At 42.5% G+C, this 21,341-nt stretch overlaps 1 protein-coding gene across 2 annotated transcripts in view; it reads right to left on the minus strand.

Moving 5' to 3' along the window:
* PLXNC1 (plexin C1) overlaps window positions 1–21,341 on the minus strand; it is a 157,124-nt gene that overhangs the window by 48,550 nt on the left and 87,233 nt on the right. For both annotated transcript variants that reach the window (XM_025284337.3, XM_044941823.2), the window contains exons 10-17: window positions 17,477–17,616; window positions 14,205–14,384; window positions 11,712–11,796; window positions 8,119–8,322; window positions 7,817–8,002; window positions 5,537–5,639; window positions 2,094–2,195; window positions 1,689–1,792 (exon numbers count right to left, since the gene is read on the minus strand). In XM_025284337.3, the coding sequence (XP_025140122.1) occupies window positions 1,689–1,792; window positions 2,094–2,195; window positions 5,537–5,639; window positions 7,817–8,002; window positions 8,119–8,322; window positions 11,712–11,796; window positions 14,205–14,384; window positions 17,477–17,616 (1,104 nt within the window). The remainder of the gene's footprint in view (window positions 1–1,688; window positions 1,793–2,093; window positions 2,196–5,536; window positions 5,640–7,816; window positions 8,003–8,118; window positions 8,323–11,711; window positions 11,797–14,204; window positions 14,385–17,476; window positions 17,617–21,341) is intronic.

Below are 21,341 nucleotides of genomic sequence, written 5' to 3' on the forward strand. Positions count from 1 at the left end.
ACACAACCCTGAGTTAGATCATTTTGCCTTCTTGCAAATGTCTCTCTTTTAAGATAATACAGCATTGTGTCTGGGATTTTTTTTTTTTAAAACACTCACAACAGTGTTCTTTTACATTCCTCAACTCAATCTTGCTCTTCATTACCGAATTTAGAAGACAGGAAAACTTTTTTTTTTGCAGGCCACAGATCACTCTCTCCAGCACTTAAGGGCAATCATGAACTATAAAAGCCCACACAATACTCCTGTAGATGGTAGAAATCTCTTATTTTACTGCTATTAAATTCTTAATGGGGATCTCAGATAGCTGGGAAATAGGACTCATGGTGCAACCTTTGCTGAGGCCAGGCACAGTCATCCTGACTCAGGGAATTCAACTCCCCTCCCCAGGCGGTGTTCTGCCGTGGAAATGGAGGAGTGCCAAATGGTAAGTCTTGGTGCCTGATATTCTTGGAGGATAACTTAAAAAAAAAATATACAAGTGCAAAAAGTTAAGGTCTTATTTCTAGCCTCCTTGATTTACTACACTAAGGCTTGGACCAAAAAAAAAAAAAAAAAATATATATATATATATATATATATATATATATATATATATATAGTAGGTGTTTTATAGAGGTACCCCAACCTCCAGACACAGCATCACATATCATAGTGTCTGCTTCTAGAATGATAGAGAAACTGAAAATTGCTTACTGCCTATGTCTGGGTTTCTGAACTCTAGGCTTCTGGCCAAATGAAGCTGAGAGTTGCTGGTAAAATAATACAGGCCCAATCTCTCTTTTGGCCTGGAGAGATTTCTGGCTTTGCTTAGGAATCTAGATTTAAATCTGATAATTGGTGTTGATGTGTTCCAGAGGCTGAGCCTCAGTGTGGTCACCTGTTCTGGACGAGCAAAGGGCAATATGGAAGAACTGGGGTATCAGGATGTGCAGGCGATGGTAGGGGGATGAGCGTACGTGGCCAAAGACTTAGGAGGGTGAATGAGGAAGGCTATGCGAGTGGGTGAGAAGATGGAGGTGTGAGAACGTGAGGCTGAAAACCCAAAGGCTTAAGTAGACTACTCCTCGGAGTCCTAGAACAAATCAATTAATCATCTCATGCAGCTATTTCTGCTAAATGAGGGCGACACCGACGGATCAGCTGGAGAATAACTGCTGAAGAGAACCGTAAACCTCTACACCGCTAAAAACGGCTGCTATTAACTCAAATCCTACGCATGTCTAGGTTCCTCCCTCTCGGCCAATAGCACTTCCCACCTCCAATTGCGAAGTAATGGTGAATAATCTAGTGGCTGCAATGGAAGTCATGCAGATAAACACAACAAATTGGCCAGCCCACAATTTATTGATTTTTAAACAAACTAGCTCACTTCCCAAGCTACAAATTCAGTTCTAAACTGGTAGTAAAATAAAGCAAAAATCATCACTCTGAACTCGTGTCCCTCCTAGGTTTTTGTTACTGGACAAAGAGTAATTGCCAGTGACCCATCACTGTTTTCTACCCTCATCAATCCAATTAATAGTTCTCCTCCTCCCCGCTCTGCTCAGATTTAAGCCATTATTCTGCACCAAGCACATTATCTGCAGCTGCCTTGGAAGCAAACACCAGTTTTTTTGACAACAGCAACAAGCACCTTCATTATTATTCAAGTCTCAACCTTAGGAAGATGATCAATGCTCTTTTACCTCGGGGAAGAAAGTTCTCAGAGCAAAATGTTTGTAGTCAAGGAAGGGAACAGTTCCAAAACTATCAACCACATCCAATTTATCCATCTGCAGCTCAGCAAAGCCTGCAAAACAGAATCCCAAGAGCAATATTTTAACTCAACCAACAACGGATAAGATCTTCTGCTGTTTTGTCTAACACAGAGTATGACCTTGCTTTTCATTAAAGAAGAAACAATAGATAATTACTTGGTTGGCTGCGAAGAAACTGAAATAAAATACAAAGCCAGGCCTAGACCCTGCTGTTCAGTTGTCTTCGATCATACAAATGGTTCTCATTAACGTGGCTGGTTCCATTTAAGGGTAAAAAAAAAAAAAGACAATAAAAAAGGCTTGTTTTTCTACAAATACAACTTTGGAGCCTACCATCACGTATCTCTTTCCGGAGCTCGCTCTCGAGGAGCTCCAATTGTTGGCTCTGTTTGCGGCTCAGCTCCTTCGATTTGTGCCTGGTCACCCCCACGGCCACTGCAGAGATAGAGATCCAGCAAGAGATTGACGGGTTAAAACACAGAAAGGGAAAAACAGAACCAACTTTTACAGTTCTTGTAACAGAGGGAAAGCAAGAAAGACTAGCATGGAAGAGGCAGAATCTCTCAGAAGAAAAATTCCCAGTGAGGGGTCACACTAGAGAGGAAGATGCTCACATGTAACAGAAAAATTAAAAAAAAAAAAAAAAATTACTCATCTTCAAAGTAAAAACTAAATCAAATAACCTTCGCTTGTAACCAAAGATTCCAGCTGGCTGAAAAGTAATGAAACAAGCCAAGTCTCCCTACAGCCACAGGCCACTTATATTGTTCTGTTCTGTTTTAATGTTTCTAAACATCCCGGGAGAAATAAAGTTGAACCTTAAATGCAGAAAAAACCCCACAGATCCACAGTGAGCTGCATGAGCCAAACTTGCATAGATCAAATGTAGCGACAGGAAAAGTGGTCCACAGAGAAGCCCCCTATCTGGATATTGCTCCTTTCTGCACTTCATTCTGCTTCTAACCTACGCTGTAGAGGCAGCACACTGAACAAGTTCGGCACTGGTTCGTGTCCCCGCTCTGCTGTTAATTAGCTGTGTGACCCCAGGTAAGTTCCTTAGCATCTCTGTGCCTGGCTGCCCCATGTTAAAGTGCCTGCCTCCTTATGATATTGACAGGCTTCCAATAAGTAACTCACAGGAAGCATTTGGAGCTTCTTTTTAAAAAATAACAACTGTCCTGACTATTGTCAACTGTCCTGATTATTCTAGAAATTTTTTCTTCCCTTAATAGAAATTTCATGATAAAAGGATCGTGTTACCAGTAGATGTGAATGGTGCCGGAGGAAATAAAATTCAATACAGTAAGCCACCTGCATGCCATCATGTTCCATTCCGATAGTGGGTTTGTAAGTGCATGTTGTTCGTAAGTCCAACGAAGTTAGCCTAGGTACCCAACTAACACAGTACCGTACTGTAACAGGTTTATAATACTTTCAACAAAAATAACATGTACATAAAAAACCAAAATTAAAAAAAAAACACATTTTCAGCAGTACAGTACAACAACCGTTATTCAGGGGCTGACATGCCATATTCACATCTTTGAAAGTTCACAACTTGAAGGTTAGTATGTAGGGACTTACTATACAGCTCTGCGCTGGACTCCTTCATAGTCAACAGTCTTAATCATAACAGGCATCATGCACCGTCCAGAAACGGTGGAGCAGGCAGTGATTCTCAAGTTGACTTGACTGTGGAACCCTTTTCCCAGGAGCATCACTTGGGACCGCTGGTCCGCAGACCGCCCTACAGGCAGCACCAGCTCACTGCCTGCAAAGGGAGCCAGCTGGCCACTTCCCTGCAGTCATGCCTCCTGGCTGAAATCTCCAGGGGAAGCCACAGTGGGGTGTTTTGCAGGTGGCAGCCCCAGACCAGGGGTGTTTCGTGTTTTCACTAATGACATGATTGATGGAGTGAAGGGTACACTTGCTGAAGCTGCTGATGACACATGGTGAGAAGGGCAGGAGAATTTTAAAGGGCTTTTCAGGCCCCAGTGAAATCAGGAGCCACATGTCAAATGGAGCCCTCTTCACCTTAGAGAGCATCAATGGCCTCCAGGAACAGAGTGAAGGGAGAGGAAGGAAGAGTCACAGGGAGCCTAGGAAGAGATCAGACCTTCCTAGGGGGTCACCAAGTTTTCGGACTCCATGATGAGACTGTTCTATCTGGAGCTGCCTGACAGCAATGGATTTCTCAAAATTGAGCTCAGCTTTCAGAATTTACAAGTAATCTTCTTATTCAAAGCCAGCACCAGCCAAGACCTTATTAAAATACCAGGCCCAATTCTGGGTTCTAGATGCATACAAGTGGTGGCCAACTTGGGAGAGCTTAACAAATACCTGACATGATCATCAACAAACACTACAAAACAAGGTCTCTACAGAATGAATTCATTCCATTAGGCTAGTTAACAATACATATAAACCTTTTCCTCACTGGACCGGGAATTCCCCAAGTGAAAGGACCAGGACTGGACTCACCATCCCAAGGTCCAGAGTCTTGCACAGTTATCAGCAACATAACAGGTGCTCAATAAACATCAGGTAAACACATGCATGGATGGATGGATGAGTGAGTGAAACAGTGAGTACAGGGAAGGATGCAATGAGCAACTATTAGCAGAAAACCATCAGAAAGGCGATGCCTGTACTAAGACAGGAAATTGAAAGGGCTCCATAGCTCTGGAGAAGCTTTTTTTTTTTTTTCCAGGAGGACAAGAGGAAACAGACTTAAAGTGAAAAGCAGCTCAGAGACATGGGTCTGAGCTACAGGGACCAGGCCCTCAGATGAGTTAGATGGCCTGTGTGGAGCAGTAAGGGAGTGGTGGAAAAGTGGAAGTCACTCAGTCATGCCTGACCCTTTGCAACTCCATGGGTTGTAGCCCACCAGGCTCCTCTGTCCATGGAGATTCTCCAGGCAAGAATACTAGAGTGGGTCGCCATTCCCTTCTCCAGGGGATTGTCCTGACCCAGGGATTGAACCTGGGTCTCCTGCATTTCAGGTGGATTTTTTACCATCTGAGCCACCAGGGAAGGGAGTGGTTGAGTCTATGGCAAAAGCGTGGTGAACACAAGCCCTCCGTCCAGGCAGAGCCGCTCCCCAGCTGTAGCAAACCCATGCTATGGAAACATCAGGATCCAATGATCCAGATCTTTACAATTTTCAAGTGATTTTAAAGAATGTGAAGCATCTCATTTTAAAATGTTGTCAGTGACTTCAAAGTTTTAAAAATGCTCCTTGAGCCAAACAAGACACCTTGGTGGGCTGGCGTTCATCCAGTGAGCAACCACCATGGGATCACTGTACTTGGATGAGCCAGGGAACATTTTAATAGACATTACCGATCACAGTTCCAAAATACAGTTCTGCCAGAAAGGAAGGGCTGGGGTCAGGGATGTGGATGTTACTAGGGTGAGAAGGCAGGATGAGATGATCAAGTCCCGGGAGCCCCATATCCCAGAGAAATTCCGAGGAAATCATGTAAATGGGACATCTGTCATCATAATTCACAAGTTTAGTGAAGCAGAGTGGATTATATTTCTCAAACACCAAGGTATCATCTTTGTAATTCAGCCTTTTATTAATGAAGCATCCTTAAAAAAATATTTAGGAAGCCCTCACTGTGAAACTATTAGTCCTTTCCCGAAGTTTTGCTTTGGGTTTTCATCCACTGATACTCAACTGAAGCAAACTCCCCTGAAAGCAGGAAAGTCTTCCTGCCCGCCGAGAGGCCCCTGGAAATAATTTCTCTGACAAAATTAAACAGAGCACTTACCAAAAATGACAAACACTAGCAAGATGGGAAGCCCAATCAGAAAATACCAGGGGGAAAGAACTGATTCCCGTTCGACAGAGAGCTTCAGGTTTCCCAGTTTGACCTAATAGCACAAAGAGTGTCATTAGACCCAGTCGAGGTGAGGAACACATTTTTCCCCCAACATGGTTTTCTCCAAGATACAAAAAGAGGTGGCAAGCTAGGTAGGATAGCTGAGTAGGTTAGCTATGTGCACGCACGCTAAGTCGCTTCAGTCGTGTACAACTCTGTGCTACCCTATGAAGGGCAACCCACCAGGCTCCTCTGTCCATGGGATTCTCCAGGCAAGAATACTGGAGTGAGTTGCCATGCCCTCCTCCAGGGGATCTTCCCGACCCAGGAATCGAACCCACGTCTCTTATGTCTCCTGCACTGGCAGGCGAGTTGTTTACCACTAGTGCCCCCTGGGACCACCAGGGAAGTCCCCAAAAGTCGTCTTTAGAGGCAGCCCGTTGCTGCTCACCTTCAGAAACCTTGCAACACTGTCCCCTACCTTCCGCTTCACTTTTCTTTATCAGTTACCACCATCTGACACATCTTCCATTTATTTTCTATACCGCATGCCTCATTAGCTAAGCTCCATAAAGGCAGACTTTTTTTTTACGGGGGGGGGGGGGGGGGGGTTCTGTTTTCTTCTCTGCTTCATCCCTATGTCCCAGTGCAGACATTCAGGAATGAGTCATGAACAATGAAGAATGCTAGCTTTTGCTCTTTTTAACTAACTTGACACATGGGAGCACTTTTGGGTTTAGCTGTTGTTATTCATTTTATAATTATTATGACCCTCTTTACCATACAACTGATGGACCAAGGGAGGCTCAGTTAGAGCCAAGCTATCTATGGTCACACAGCTATTAACTGGTGCCTCTGGGACATGAACACATTTTTTGTTTTGCCTTCCAGTCTGATGTTCTCTTTTCTTGTCCTTTATCCATTTATTTATGACTCTAGATGATAAAGCATTTTGGGAGGGACATAGAGTGCAGAGTCTCATATGGCATGAACACTAAAAATGGAGGTTTCCAATATGTTTCCCTTCCCCATGGTCTTGTGTCTTTATTATGGGACATAAATATACCAGTGATGGGACCCTCAAACATGTCTGGGAAAAAATTAAATGCAGTGAGTATGACTTCACAGTAGAGGAAGCAGCCCATGACTCATAGATTACCTGGTCTCCACTAGCTTCCACTGTCACTTTCCGAGTGCTGGGGAGACCCCATCCTGGGTTTCTGTTGTTAAGACATGTCACCTCTGCATTCAGGCAAAGAATGACAGCTCATTTGTCAATGGGGTCTAGAGATTCTGCTTGCAGATGCTACAGTCTAGAACAAAAGACTGTTCTATGGCTAAAACAAAAGCTATCAAGACATTATTATTATAAACAATGGTGTGCTCAATGCTTTGCCATTCCAAGAGGCACATGGATGGATTCTGCAAGCTATTTTGGGGAAATAATGCTTGCGCCTGAGACACGAGCTTTGTTTACCTTCACTTGAAGTGAAGACCCAAAGATCCATAAAAGATTCTATCTTGGCTTCTGGTTTAGCCAAGGAATTGAGAGAGTTAATTCTTAGATAGGCTGATAAGGAGTCTAGGGCCCCCAAGGAGAAGAGGGGTCTAGGACCCTTAAGGAGGAGAAAAGGACAAACTTTTTTTTTCCTACATTCCTTCATCTTAGTCACATAAGACTTTTTTTTTTCCCCTTAAGCTCTGAGTTGTTATGGCAACAATCTATTTCTTAAAGAAAGTTAGTCTTTTTTTAAGCCCAAGGCTAATGATTATACAACAAAGCAACTTATCTTGCTCAAGTGTATGTTTTCCCTTAAGTTCTGTACTAATGATTATATAACAACAATGTATCTTGCTGGGGGACATGTTTCTCCTTAACAGGAACCTTCTGACTAATTCTGCTATGTTAAGATGTATGTTGAGGGAGTGGGTCTGGTAAGACCTTTCCATTGTTAGTAACTAATTGAAAAAGTATATAAGACCTTGAAAAGACTAGCAAGTGGGGAACTCTCCACCGCCTTCTGATGTCTGTGTCAGAAGCCTTCTCTTGCCCTTTTTCACTGTAACAAAATTTCTGCCACAGGAAGTTCTGAGTGTCTGAAGCTGAGTCCCTGGTCCTGAAGCTAACTCCTCCTCTTTGGAGATCAGGAACCCGGCATTCTTTGTCGTAAGCTATCAGAATCCCTCCAAATACGGTGAAACCACAGGTAGGCCTGTCAGGTGACTTACATCAACTTTCTTGGAAGAGGTGGCGATGCTGTTTGCAGCAGTGATGTGTTTAATTTTGCAAAAGATGGTGGTAAGATCTTGATTTCTAGTAATATTTTCAAAGCTGCAATTTAATGACTTATTTTTTCCATAGAAGAGAGTGATTTCAATGTCTTCCTTGGAAATGTTGAAGTTATCATTTTCTTTCTGTGAAGAAAAAGATGAAGAAATCTGGGCACATGTGGAAACTCACAAACATAACACACCTTTTTGGTTGAGGGGCGCACATTCCCCCCGCCACACCTTGAATGAGAGAGACATACTTGAATTTTTACTTCCAATTCTGTGTCCACCTCAGATTCAGCTCGATACCCTGTGAATCTGGGGTCATCGAGGTACTGCAAGCTTCCACAATCCAAGGCGGTCTCCTGGACTCTGAGCTTCACAGTGACATTTATAGGCCCTTTCGAACTCTTTAAACTGGGGGCTAAAAATCTGCAGTAATTTGCCATACAATATTCAGAGACCTGAGGGAGAAGAAAAAAGCATTTTGAGAGCTTCATTAATGAATCTCAGCTCTGGGATTGAAGAGCTAAGTGACCTGGGCAACTGAACCCCTTTGTGCCTCTGTTTTCTTCTCTGTAAAATGGGGATAACAGTACTATCTACCTCATGGGGTTGAATTAACTCTAAACGAGAGGAGGGCTCACTAAATTAAATGAGACTCTCCATGTGAAGATGCTTACACATTCATGCAAAAAAAGCCCTCAACAAATGCTAACAAGATTATTAACACTATCAGTAATAATGAAAGCAGAAGATGATACAATGAGGGGAAAAGGGTACTTGGAAAGAAGTCAGTGAGAGAAAGGGGAAAGCTTTGCCCCAGCGAGCCTGCGTGTCCTTCAGGGCATCAAGGCTGAGTCCTGGGAAACTGCAGGAAGGGAGGAGCCGGTCCCTCAGCAAGGCCAGCTGCTGGCCTGCATGCTCCTGGCTTCCCTGTGTTGGGTAACGTCTGTGCTTTAGCAGAAATCACTAACCACAAGGAGGAAAATGCTTTGCAGGCCTGACAAAAAATAGAGGAAAACAAAAGTAAAAGGGACAAAGCAGCCCCCATGAAAGAAAGAGCATGAAGATTGGAAACAAGGCACAAAGGACGGCCTGCTTTACAAACTTGGGCTTCCCTGGTGGCTCATTGGTAAAGAACCCACCTGCAGTGCAGGAGACGAGGGCCCTGGATGGGGAAGATTCCCCTGGAGGAGGAAATGGCAATCCACTCCAGTATTCTTGCCTGGAGAAATCCATGGACAGAGCGGCCTGGCAGGCCACAGTCCATGGGGTCATAAAGTCAGACACAACTTAGTGACTAAACAACAGCAGCTTTACCAGCTTCTTTAAAACAAATAAGCAAACATAAATACTGTCATTTTCAGGAGTACAAAGCGATGGGCAGAGAAAGCTGCTGGGAGAGGGGAGGTTGACAAATATTCTAAAGGAGAGCAACTAAACCTCACAAAATGAAATTTGCTAGGTGGGGAGTTTTCCTCTTTATTATTTGCGGTCTAATACTGGAGTTTTGAAAAGAGGGTAGGAAGAAGCAACAGGTGAGAAAATCAGATGCAAAGCACTGAGACATGGACAAGCAAAACCTCCCTTCCCCTTTAAGCCCCTTTCCAAACGACTGCCCTGAATCTCTCCTTCACATCTCTGGCAGCATGAAGAAAACCACAAAACCCACAGCCTCGCCCTTCTCAACAGCCGTAACCCCAGCCGGCTGGCTTTTTGCTGAAGATACCTTCCAGGAAGATGACTGGGGATAGGGTCATCCTAACCTCATTATTCTCAACTCTCCAGATTTCCACGCCTGTGACCAGCTCCCGTCATCTTTGAAATACTCTTTGTCTGCAGTTCCGAAGAAACTTCTTGGCCACCTTATTTTCTTTCATCCCTTCAAATGAAGCTGTTCTGTAAGATTCCATCTTAGGCCCTCTTTTCTTCCTTCCCTCTGCCCTCACTCCCAGGATGTCATTCACATACTCCCTCCAAGGACAACACCAGAGAAATGACTAGTCATCTCTAGCTCCACCATCTCCCGAGCATCCCTGGATACTTGCACGAGCATCCTCAGGGACCTCCCAGGCTTTTTTTCAGTTACTCCTCCACATATGATCCTATGCAACATTGCCAAACTCATCCTCATAAAGGGTACTTACCTCACACCACTCCCTGCTCAAAGATCTTCAATCCCTCCCCATTGCCTACAGAATTAAGGGCAACATTTTCAGACTGATCCTTTCTTACGGATCAATGTGGTTTTCCAGCCATCCCTCTGGTTCATTCCCAGCCCATCCTCTTGGTTCCAGTAGAGCTGGAATATCACTGATATTCCCACCAGGGGCCTCTGAGTAGCTTTGTCTCCTCTGTACCTGAAATTCCCTTCCTGCTTCCACCTGCCCAAGTTCTACCATCCTGCTCCACACCACAGACCCACTGAAATCTGCCCAGTTTTAATTACCCTTTCCTTTAGCAACACACAGTTGGGTGTATGAGCCAGAAGAGAGTCAGCAGACCTAGAACTTAACAATACCCTGTGCTCTCAGCTTCCCATCCCAGTCAATTAGCCATCTCCTGCCATGACGGCAATGACTCTCTTATTTCTTTTGTCCCCTGGACCTGGGAAAATGTTTTGCCCACAGCAGGTACTCAATGAATTCTACTTGATTCAGGGACAGCAGTGGGAGGGAGAGCAAGTTCACTTACAAAAGCAAGCAAGGCCTCTGGTCAGAGGTCAACCTATATGAACCACTCAACAGGAGGTGTTGACATCACGGAGATGTGACCTAGAGTCAGATACAACACGAGGCTTGGAGCTGACTCTGAAGGGTATCAGGACGTGGATGTGCATCCTGACAAGGCTCTGGGAGGGCTTAGGAAGGCCTCCTGGATCTAGGCCAGAAGCCACACTGGCCCCAAGCAGAGGCCAGGTTTGTGGCCACTCGCATGCCTGTCAGTTTTGCCAGGAAGTGGTCTGACTGGGCCTCCGAGAGGCTGTTATCACATCTCTCATGAAGGAAGAACAGAAAGAGGAACAGAGAATGAGGAGAGCATTTGAGAAGAGCTGATATGTACACTCAGCGGCCCCAGCCTACTTCTGAAATCCATCAATTCCCATGACAAGGCCCGTGTGTGACTTGTGATGGGCCAAGAACTGAGTGGGGATGGGGGCCAGAACCCTGGGTGGGGAGATGAAGGGCAAGAGGTGGTGAGGTCAGAAGGAAGGTCACAAATCAGTTCAAAGAGACCGGGCGAGAGGAGAAGCGCGTGACAGGCTCTCTGGGAGCTTAGCAGGTCACTGCATCTCTGAACAACAGCACGCTAAGTGCAGTGGAACCACCGGCACCTACTCGTCCCAGAAACACTCATCTTTACCTCACACCTCAGCCACTCAGAAGGCATGTTCACACGTGTTCATAAGCGCAGCCTCATTAACAGGACTCGCCGCGATCCCACAGGGAGAAGGCCGCAACTCTTGCCACGCTAAGCTCACTCCTCTCCCCTCTGCGCCATGACTCGCGACGCCAAGTCTGAGGTCTCCTTATTTCCATTATAGCACAGATGGTAATATCATGCAACAGGTAAAACCTTATAACAGCACAAAAGCACAGAAACCAAAAGTATCCTCAACGTGTCATCGACTCAATGGACATGAGTTTGAGCAAACTCCAGGAGATAGTGAAGGACAGGGAAGCCCGGAATGCTGCAGTCCATGGGGTCACAGAGAGTCAAACATGACTGAGTGACTGAACAAGAACAAATATTTTAGTGTGATGAAAACAAAAATCATCCTTGAAGATTATTCACTATAACTATTATTACAAAGATTATAACTATTATTACAAAGCAGCTGAAGACTTACGTTTTTTTCTTTTACCTCCTGAGAAAAGATTAAGTTGTCAATTACATCAAAATTTCGGCCCATGATGGTTATATTTTGACCACCACTGCAAGAAAAAAATAGGAGTTTCATAGATACACACACAGGCATTTTGCATTTGTGAATAAAACCATCATTTGTTCATAATTTATATTAAACTCAGTTATGTTTGAGAGCAAATTAATAAATTTTAATTTCCAATGCATGACATTTTTATGTCTTTTCATGATACTGGCCACAGATCATAGTTTTTTAAGAAACATAAATGTAAAAATTCAGGTTGGATCCTGTTTTAATTCTAGGAAAATGCCCAGATTCTTTTCTAGAATTCTGAATTTTATTGTATCATGTTACCCCATATAATTAGATCATCAGCTGCACCTTGAAAAGGTTTCACTAAACAGAATTTTGTTTGATTGCTGTTTAATCTATAGAAAGACTCTTCAATCTAACAATTTTCAAAATCAAACTCCCAACCTACCAATTACATTTTATGTAGGGAGACAGGGAGTACTTTGGACAAGGTAAAATTATAAATGACATTACAAATCTAAATTCCTATTTGGTAAATCATATAAATAACAACTATGTCCTAGCTTTCCAAAACTAAGCCAAATGATTTCACATATTCTTAGCACATAATTGCATTTCAGCAAAATGGCCATTAGATGTGAAATAAACAGCTGTCCACAGCTCTGGCGGCCCTCACACCCCTGTTCACTTAGGTCACTAGACACTCATTCCAAGGGACAGGAGCCTGAACAGGTCAGCTCTGTCAACCAGCCGAGCCCATGATGACAAGACCAGGAGGTAGACGTGAGAAGGCCGATTTGTGTAGGGCAGAGGGGAGGTGTTAAGCCCTGAACCTTCCAGCCACCAGGGGGAAGGTCGAGCTGGCCTCACACCAGCCTGTCACCGTTACTAGAAAACCAGGCCAAGTGTGGTCTGCCAATGGCCAGACTGCAGAGCCGTGTTCTTGCCCAGGAGTAACCGAGAGACACTGGCTCAGACTGTCACAGGTGATGAGACATTAGGAAACCTCCTATCTTACAACAAAGCACTGAGCACAGCAAGCCTGGGCCAGGCTGCCCGGGAGCCTGGGCAAGCTGTCTGAACGCTCCACACCCCAGTTTCCTCATTGGCAAAAAAGGTTATGCATAGGGGACCCCGTGGTCTTGTGAGGATTTCCTGAGTCAAAAGACCTGACACCCTGGCATATGGGGAGTGTTGCATCACTGTTTGCTCCTATTTATAGGAAGGACTGAGACCCACGGCTGGGAGAACCATGCTAGAGCCTTGGTTTGGAAATGTCAGCTTTCCTCATGCTGCTGTTAGGAGTGGAACTGAAGTCCCAACCTCCAGGACCTCAGCACATGAATGTCTCTGGAGATAGGACCCTGAAAGAGGGAATTAAGGTTAACTGAGGTCATTAGAGTGGGTCCCAATCCAATATGACAGGTGTCCTTATTAAAAAAAAAGAAAGAAAGGAGATTATAACACAGACAGGCACAGAGGGAAAACCATTGTGAAGACACAGGGAGAGGATGGCCCTCCGCAAGCCTAGGAGAGAGGCTGCAGGATAAATCAACCCTGACAGCACCTTGATCTTGGACTCATAGCTTCCAGAACTTTGATTAAATACATTTCTGTCATTTAAGCAGTCCAGTCTGTGGTACTTTGTTATGGCAGCCCTAGCAGCCTAATACATCCACCTCTCACTTCATCTTAAATGAGAATATTAGAAGTGATTTTTTTTTTCATTTTCCTTTTTTTTTTTAAACAAAGCTTCATCTGTAGTTTTACCTAGACAGTACTTTGAAAGTTAGTTTCATGCTGTGTTAGGTGGAGAAACTATCTTTAGGTTTATATTCCAAAATCTTAATGTGAATTTAAATTCAACTAGGGGGAGAATTTTTTTTTCTTAATATAACAGAGTCATCTGCAAGAGTTTCTTTGGAAATTTCCATTTCTCACATAGGGAGTATCTTTGAAATGTAGACACTGCTTCTCATTTAGATAGTTCCCAAAATTTCTTGAAATTGTTCAAAAGAACTTACTCTAAAGGTTATAAAATGAAGGCTATAAAAAGGAAGAAGCTTTGGGGCATATGCAGGAGTGAAATGTAGTGAAGAGGATTAAGTATTTGTATCAGAAACCCAGGCTTAGTTACAGTTGAATAGACATTGAGAAACACAAACATAATCTGAAGAGAAACCAGAATTTCAACAAACGTTTCAGCTGTGAGTTTCCTGGCAGCCACAGCTAAGAATAAAACAAGATTACTCACAGCATTTACTGTGATGATGGGAGGCTACCTACCTCTCAGGTATGGCTTTATTTTCTAAGAATAAATCCTAAAGAGGAAGTTTGTGAAAATTATGACAATTATTTCTATATTTATTGAGTGAAATCCATGATCTTTATACATATGGCCCTATTAACCACAACAAGAGAAAAATACACTCTAGAAAGTACCTGATCCAGGTGGTAGCAGGATATATGAGGGAGCAGTGGGGCAGAGCAACATAAGACAAAGGTCCCACCGAAGCACAGTTCCCGCCATCGAACTGGATACACACATCCTTCATTTCTTTCCGGCTCGATGGAAGAGAGAACTGCATATGGGTGGCATTTACCACGTGGCTAACCTGTATCCTATAAAGGGGTAGAAGAGAGCTCTTCGGTGACTCAGATAGCTAGCACAGGCGATTACCTAAGGAGACAGGATATGAACTTCATTTGAACTACAACAGCCCCCAAACTATCAGAACAGCCGCGGGCAGCTACTGATGAATCAGGGCCCACTTACCCAGCGTGGGCATTATCTGGGGCTGCGTTCCTTTTTCTTTTGTGCATTTTTATGTTTTTATTTACATTTCCCTTAGAAGTGGGGAGAGAAGGAAATGCAACCACTGCCTTTAAAAATGGAGACGGCAATGGCACCCCACTCCAGTACTCTTGCCTGGAAAATCCCATGGGCAGAGGAGCCTGGTGGGCTGCAGTCCATGGGGTCACTAAGAGTCGGACATGACTGAGCGACTTCACTTTCACTTTTCACTTTCGTGCACTGGAGAAGGAAATGGCAACCCACTCCAGTGTTCTTGCCTGGAGAATCCCAGGGACAGGGGAGCCTGGTGGGCTGCCGTCTAGGGGGGTCGCACAGAGTCGGACACGACAAGCGACCTAGCAGCAGCAGCAGCAGCCTTTAAAAAGCCCTAATATAATAGGAAATGCAAAGTGGACTGGGTATCAAAGTTTATTAAGGAATTGCCATTCGTTTTGAGTGTGCTCATGGCACCATCCTTATCTGTTACACGTACATACTGAAGTAGTCATGAGTCAAAGGATATGGTGCGATATCCTGGGATATGCTCTTAAAAACTCTAGCCTCCATCTTCCCGTCACTCTCAAAAATGTGGAGGAGATAAATGAAATAAGATTGGTAAAACGTTGACTTTGGAAGTTGGAGGATATGAAGAGGTTCTCTGTTGTGTATGATTGGAAATTTCCATAGTGAAAGACTTGAAAATCAATCAAGCACTTGCAGGGAAGGTGTGGTAGAACCCAACCCTGGGCAGAGATGGATTCTGCCATTCAAAGAACAAAGAGTTCACCACTAAAGTCCATGCCAGGAGCCCAGGGGCCTTGGAATCAACCAGCATCAGAGCTCCTGACGATCTCCAGACAGGAATTTAGCTGGGACTGTCCTGGGTGCTCTTGAAATCTGCAGGGCATGCCCTCAACACCCTTTGGGAGTCAAAGCAAAGCCTTCTACAGCATTCCCTCTGCAGCTTCCTCTGTATATCACATCTACAATGAGCCTCTAAAGCACAAGTCATGAAGACGGGGTTGTGTCTGAATAACACTCAGTATAATTACACCACATGAGAATCTACTATTATTACTTAAAGGCTTTGTACATGATTATCGATGGTAATGCCCACAGCCTTTAAGCAGTAATAACAGATTCATTCTAACAACAAGGCAAATTCAGAAACATTTGAGCCAGTCTGTACTGACACTTCCTCAAATTTACATTCTAAGATTTTATATTCAGAGCAAAGCTCTAGGAAACTCATTGTAAACTGGCTGATCATTAAAATTCAAACTTGTTTATCAATTTTGGAATGAGAGAGGCAGAAATATGGATCATTCCATTACTATTCTTATTTTTTTCTCCTTGGAATAATTAGGTATTTAAAAAATGCAGTATTGAGAGAGGTTAGGATTATGGCATGAACTCTGATACAGAATTAACTGGGTATTACGTTTACTGCTCGTGAACTTGGGTTCACTACACAGATGTGGTTACTGAAATGCTACATGCAGAAAGGTCTCTCTTAGTCATTTAATTTAATAACTGCAGTATCTCAAGACACACTCGGAATTGAAATGAGAGCATAAAGAGTCAGAAACAGGGTAATGCTCTAAAAAACGCCTTATTTTCCAGTGACGCTGATTGCCTTTCAGTGAACACACAGGTGTCTAACTTCACTACACAAAATGAAAGATTTTTGCAGCGAGGTATTTAGCCAGGATAAACGATACAAAAATACTTATGTCGCATAGATACAGCCACTAATGTGTGCTGGATAATTCTGGTAAATAGCAGAACAGAGAAGAGCATCCAAGGAGTAGCTTTCTCCATCAAAATGACAGACATCCCAAATTTACTGCTAGGAGGGGAAGGGGATGATGGTTAGATGCGGCAAATGAATTAAAACAAAGAATTCAGTATATAAGTGTGGCAAATTAAAATGCTGTCCAAATCTGTTTTAGTAGTTAAGAACCAAAAGACCATGCTTCAGTGGATTGTCTTTGACACATTTCCACGGTGGGAACAAACTCAGTATTCTACATCATGTAGATAGCAACATCTTTCTACTTTAAATTAGCCAACACCTCTAAACACTAACAAGCAGAAAACTCAAATGGTTTATTATGTTATTGTTACTTTATCTCATTTTGGAGAGTAACATTTACACAAGAGTGTTAGTAAAATACCGAGATTTTCTTCTCTCAAAGTTTCATTGATAGAATGTGTTAGGGAAAAGAAGTCATCTCTGTTGGGGTGTTTTCTTCTTTTTAACACTAATAGATGTTTCATTTAGTTATTATTTGAGCCTGAAACCATTCCAGTACAGCTGCTGCTGCTAAGTCGCTGCAGTCGTGTCCAACTCTGTGTGACCCCATAGATGGCAGCCCACCAGGCTCCTCTGTGGGATTCTCCAGGCAAGAACACTGGAGTGGGTTGCCATTCCCTTCTCCAATGCATGCATGCTAAGTTACAATACAGAGAATGCAACAAAAGAATAAAATGGATCAGAAAATTTGTCCTCTCAACTTTCAGTAATACATTGGAAGAGTGGCCCTATTTTCCCATCAAATTCTAAGGTACTCAACTATTTTTCTAAGTGATCATCTTCAAAATGATGTCTGTTCCTCAACTTACTTGATTTTGTTCATGAAAACAAATCAGGATCCCAATAGGCAACGTCCTGGAATTACTGTATTTTGAGGTGTTGGGGGTTACATGGCAGATTCTCTCACAATTAACTTCAATGTGGTGCTTAAATGATTTGACTTCTTGAAATCACGTTATATCAAATATACAGAGTAAGTGGCTCACATTGGCACATGGAAAGAAATTAATCATAAAAAGATTATAGTCTCAATGCTATTCCTTTGGTATAAGCTTTAGTTTTTCAGTATGTTACCAAGAATAAATCACTAATATTTCAACTCACACATCCTTATCACAAGTACTGGTTCCTTTCAGGATCATTGTGATGTTCGATGCCTCGGTAAAGTTTGCTCCCGTGACGGTCACATTACTTTTCCCTAAGGTCGATATTTTCTGTGGCTCAATGGACGTAACAGAGAAGACCTATTGGAAAGAAAAGATTAAAACACAAGATCAAAGCTAAGAAATGGCATTGTTCCAAAAAATCTGTTTATGCACTGCCGTTTGAAGAAATCACTGGGAAATTACAACATTTTGCAAACACAGGCAGACAGTGTTTAATGAAATCAATGTATTCAAGGAGGACTGCTGCAGATTCACGTCTCTCAACATGCAACAGCATGAGGTCAAAGCAATTAGTCTTTGTCTCACAAGACAGTTGAAAATACAGTTGAAGAGTCTGATATTCTGTCTGAAGAGTGAGATATCACTAGAGTTCTCAAACATGCTTACTGCCTCACAGCCTCTGGAGGCTCACAACGTAACAAAATGAAGTAAAAGATGAGGCGTCCACTGACTGTAAGTCAACAACAGATTCATCATCAAGTTGGAATAAATGTCATCCAGGATAACTTAAATTCCCAAGAAAGCAGTTCCTATTTTTTGTTTGTTAGTTTCAGTAAGCTATTTGACTCAAGGAGTATACGGCAGGGGAAAAAAAAAAAACTAAGAAACCAACCAGTTAAGTCACCTAATATCAAGTAGTTGGATGCCTAAACTCCTGGAGCCACCCATTGTTATTCCACGTTTGTAGATACCATCTCCTCCTTGGAACCCATTACAAGCTTTATCAGGTTTTTTTCTATCAAGAAAGTTTCCCTTGGAATAACTGGGGCCCCATATCATGTAGATTTATACACCTTACTTCTCTATTTGCAACATCTAATCAAATTCCCCTTAAAAAAAAAAAAGCCCTTTATTTGACGGCAAGAATAATTTTCCCTTTCAAAGACAAACCAATCTTGATCTCTTTCACTTTTCTCTACAGATGCCATTGTCTATCTTTTTGCTCATTGAATAGTTGTTTTGTAGACTATTTCCAGTAAGTCTATGTTCTTCTATAATATGGACCAAACAGAGCAAGATTCTAAGATTCTAGCCCATACAAAGCTCAGCAGATCTTTAGTATGAGTGAATTTTCATACTCACACTCCTAGTGTTTGAAAATGACCCCCAGGTCCAGAGATGCTTAATCATGTGGAGTTTGGCTAAGTCATAAATACCGAGTGTATCCACTTAGAGGATAAAGTCTAGGAGGAAGCCACTTAAGACCCTGGGGAAGCTCATGTCCAGCACCTGCCTGCCACCTGCTTCTTCGAGCACCCCACTATCCACTGCTCCTTTGTATGTATGATGCTCATCAGGATGGCCTTGCCGTGCTGCCCACCTGCTGAAAGGGTATTTTATCATCTGCTCCTTGACAAACACAGGTGCTATACGGGGGAACAGTCACCATCACTCATGATCACCATGGACTGCTTTTCCAGATTGAGGTAAACTCATTGTTAATGTCATCACAGCAATGACATAATGTGACAGGGAATTGATTTCGGTGGCAGAATTTATTTTAATCACTTAGTAAAGGACTTCAGTCCTGTATTTATAGAATCACAGAGGGCCTGAGAGGGTCACTTTAATTATTCTGTTAGAGTTGACTGCATTTTATGGGGGAAATTATCTGCAAGAGTGGTACTTGGAATGGGGGGGATTAGCAAAGACGTGGAAATAAATCCCTCGCAAATGTCAAGTGTGTGTTGTATACCAAAAGGCTTACTCTTTGCTCTGACAGGATGCCAGCTAAGTGAACAGGTATTTGTTAAACACCTACAGGATCCCTGGGATGGCACGAGGTGCTGTGGGGGACACAGGACCTCTGGGTGCACTAGATCAGGAGAAAGCAAATTCTTAGATTTGCCTGGAGCAAGTTTAAATTCAGTCCACTGCTCGTTCTTGGGCAGCCTATGAAAAAAAAAGTCAAAAGAAGAATATTCCATGACATGTGTAAACACATGAAATTCAAATTTCAGCATCCATAAATACAGTTTTTTGGGAACACAGCCACACCATCATTTATGCATTGTCTGTCACTGCGTTTACACTATAATGGCAGAGCTGAGTCTTTGCAACAGAGATCACGTGGCTTGCAAAGCCTGAAATATTTACTGTCTGACTTTTTGAAGAAAAAAATCTGGCGGACTCCTGCTCTACCGGGTCCACTGTCTTCTTTGGGAAGCAAGAGGCTTTAGGTAAACCTTCATTTACCTATAAATGTGATGCAGGCTTCACATTTATATCCAACTTGGCTCTGATCCTCGGGTTTCTTTGCAGATAGCCCTTCTCGCTTCTTCTACTTAGACAGTTGATGTCTGCTCAAGTGAAATTTCAAACACGCCAAGTAAATGCTACTTCTTTGCTTTCAGGAGAGGCTAAAAAGAGAGCCTTCTAACTAGCCTAAAACAGATTTTTTAAAGAGGGTTATAGTTTGCTCCTTAAACAGCTCCACAAACACCATCAGAGGAGCTGCCAGGTCACCTGATTAACTTTTTATTTCCCCCTGAGTAGAGACAGTCCTGCTACTTTCAAAAGGATTTTGTTTTAAAACCTTATTGTTGACAGAGGTTTCTAGGATGGAATCTAGCCCTGGTCTATTCTGTGAAAGCAGATGCTTCAGATCTGCTTGCAAAGAGGGTCAGATTAGTTGTCCTTTGTCTGCTTGGAGAACCTCTTTTAATAAGTGAGTTAAAGTGCTACCAAGCAGACCTCATTAAATAAACAACACAGATATACAAGAAAAGACAGTGTGCCTATATGGCTGTACTATATGCCTACAATTCTTAGAAATACAACACTTGCTATTTTTACTGATAAATAGTCTTTAAAAATCCAGTACATACAAAAGGCCAAGAATGATCTCGCCACACACTCAGTATTCTAGATCTATTTCTGTATTTGAATCAAGACTTCACTCATAACCTGAAATGAAGTAGCAGGTCCCATAAGCTGACACATACAAGGGGTTAATTTAAAAACATAATTTAGCTTGATGCAAAGAGATTATTCCTTACAGCCCTGTGGAGTGAGATTCCTCCCTCATCCTATGCCCAAGGATTTCCATTTATCAAATCAAAATACCATTGGCTCTAACCCTTAGAGCCCTGGGTTGCCCAACAATTAACCTCAGAACAGTTTACTTCCTGTCAGTTACATTTTAAAGACTTAAGAGTTATTTTTAAATGGCTGCACAATTTTAAATTATTTAATAAAATATTTGGAACTCTGGCTTTAAATCACTGCCTATTTGATATTTTAAAAAAGCACATTAGAAACTGGTTAATTAGGTGATTACAGAATACCCAGTTATTTTATTTTATTTTTTTAAAAACAAAGTCATTATAAGACACCGGAAATAGCACAACCACTAAGAACTAGTTATCTCTGGAAAGGTCTAAGAGGATTACTCTTGACAGGAAGAGTACCTTTTGTGAAACCTGACATCAACACAATGCAAATTACCATGACATTAATGGAGAAACTACCATTATGATTGAAAAGAATATTAGAAAGAGGTACATTAGGAAGGCTCAATTTATTAAGACCAAATTGTACTCTATTAATCTGTTTCCAAAAAAAAATCTGAATACAGCAAAGCTCTCTGTAAGCCTGGACCTGAATCAACATTAAGGAAAACGTTTCTCAGATTTTCACTCGTGAAATTAGTTCAGACGAGACTGGATAAAAAGTCACATGGATTAAAAAAACCAGCTGGAAATCTGAAACCAAAGGACATGAGAGAGATGAAAGGTAGCACAACTAATTAAAGGAAAGTGCCTTATAGGGCCCTACAGGGGTGAGAATTTGGTTCAGAATTA

Source organism: Bubalus bubalis, chromosome 4, assembly GCF_019923935.1.
Source record: "Bubalus bubalis isolate 160015118507 breed Murrah chromosome 4, NDDB_SH_1, whole genome shotgun sequence".
Taxonomy (NCBI): Eukaryota; Metazoa; Chordata; class Mammalia; order Artiodactyla; family Bovidae; genus Bubalus; species Bubalus bubalis.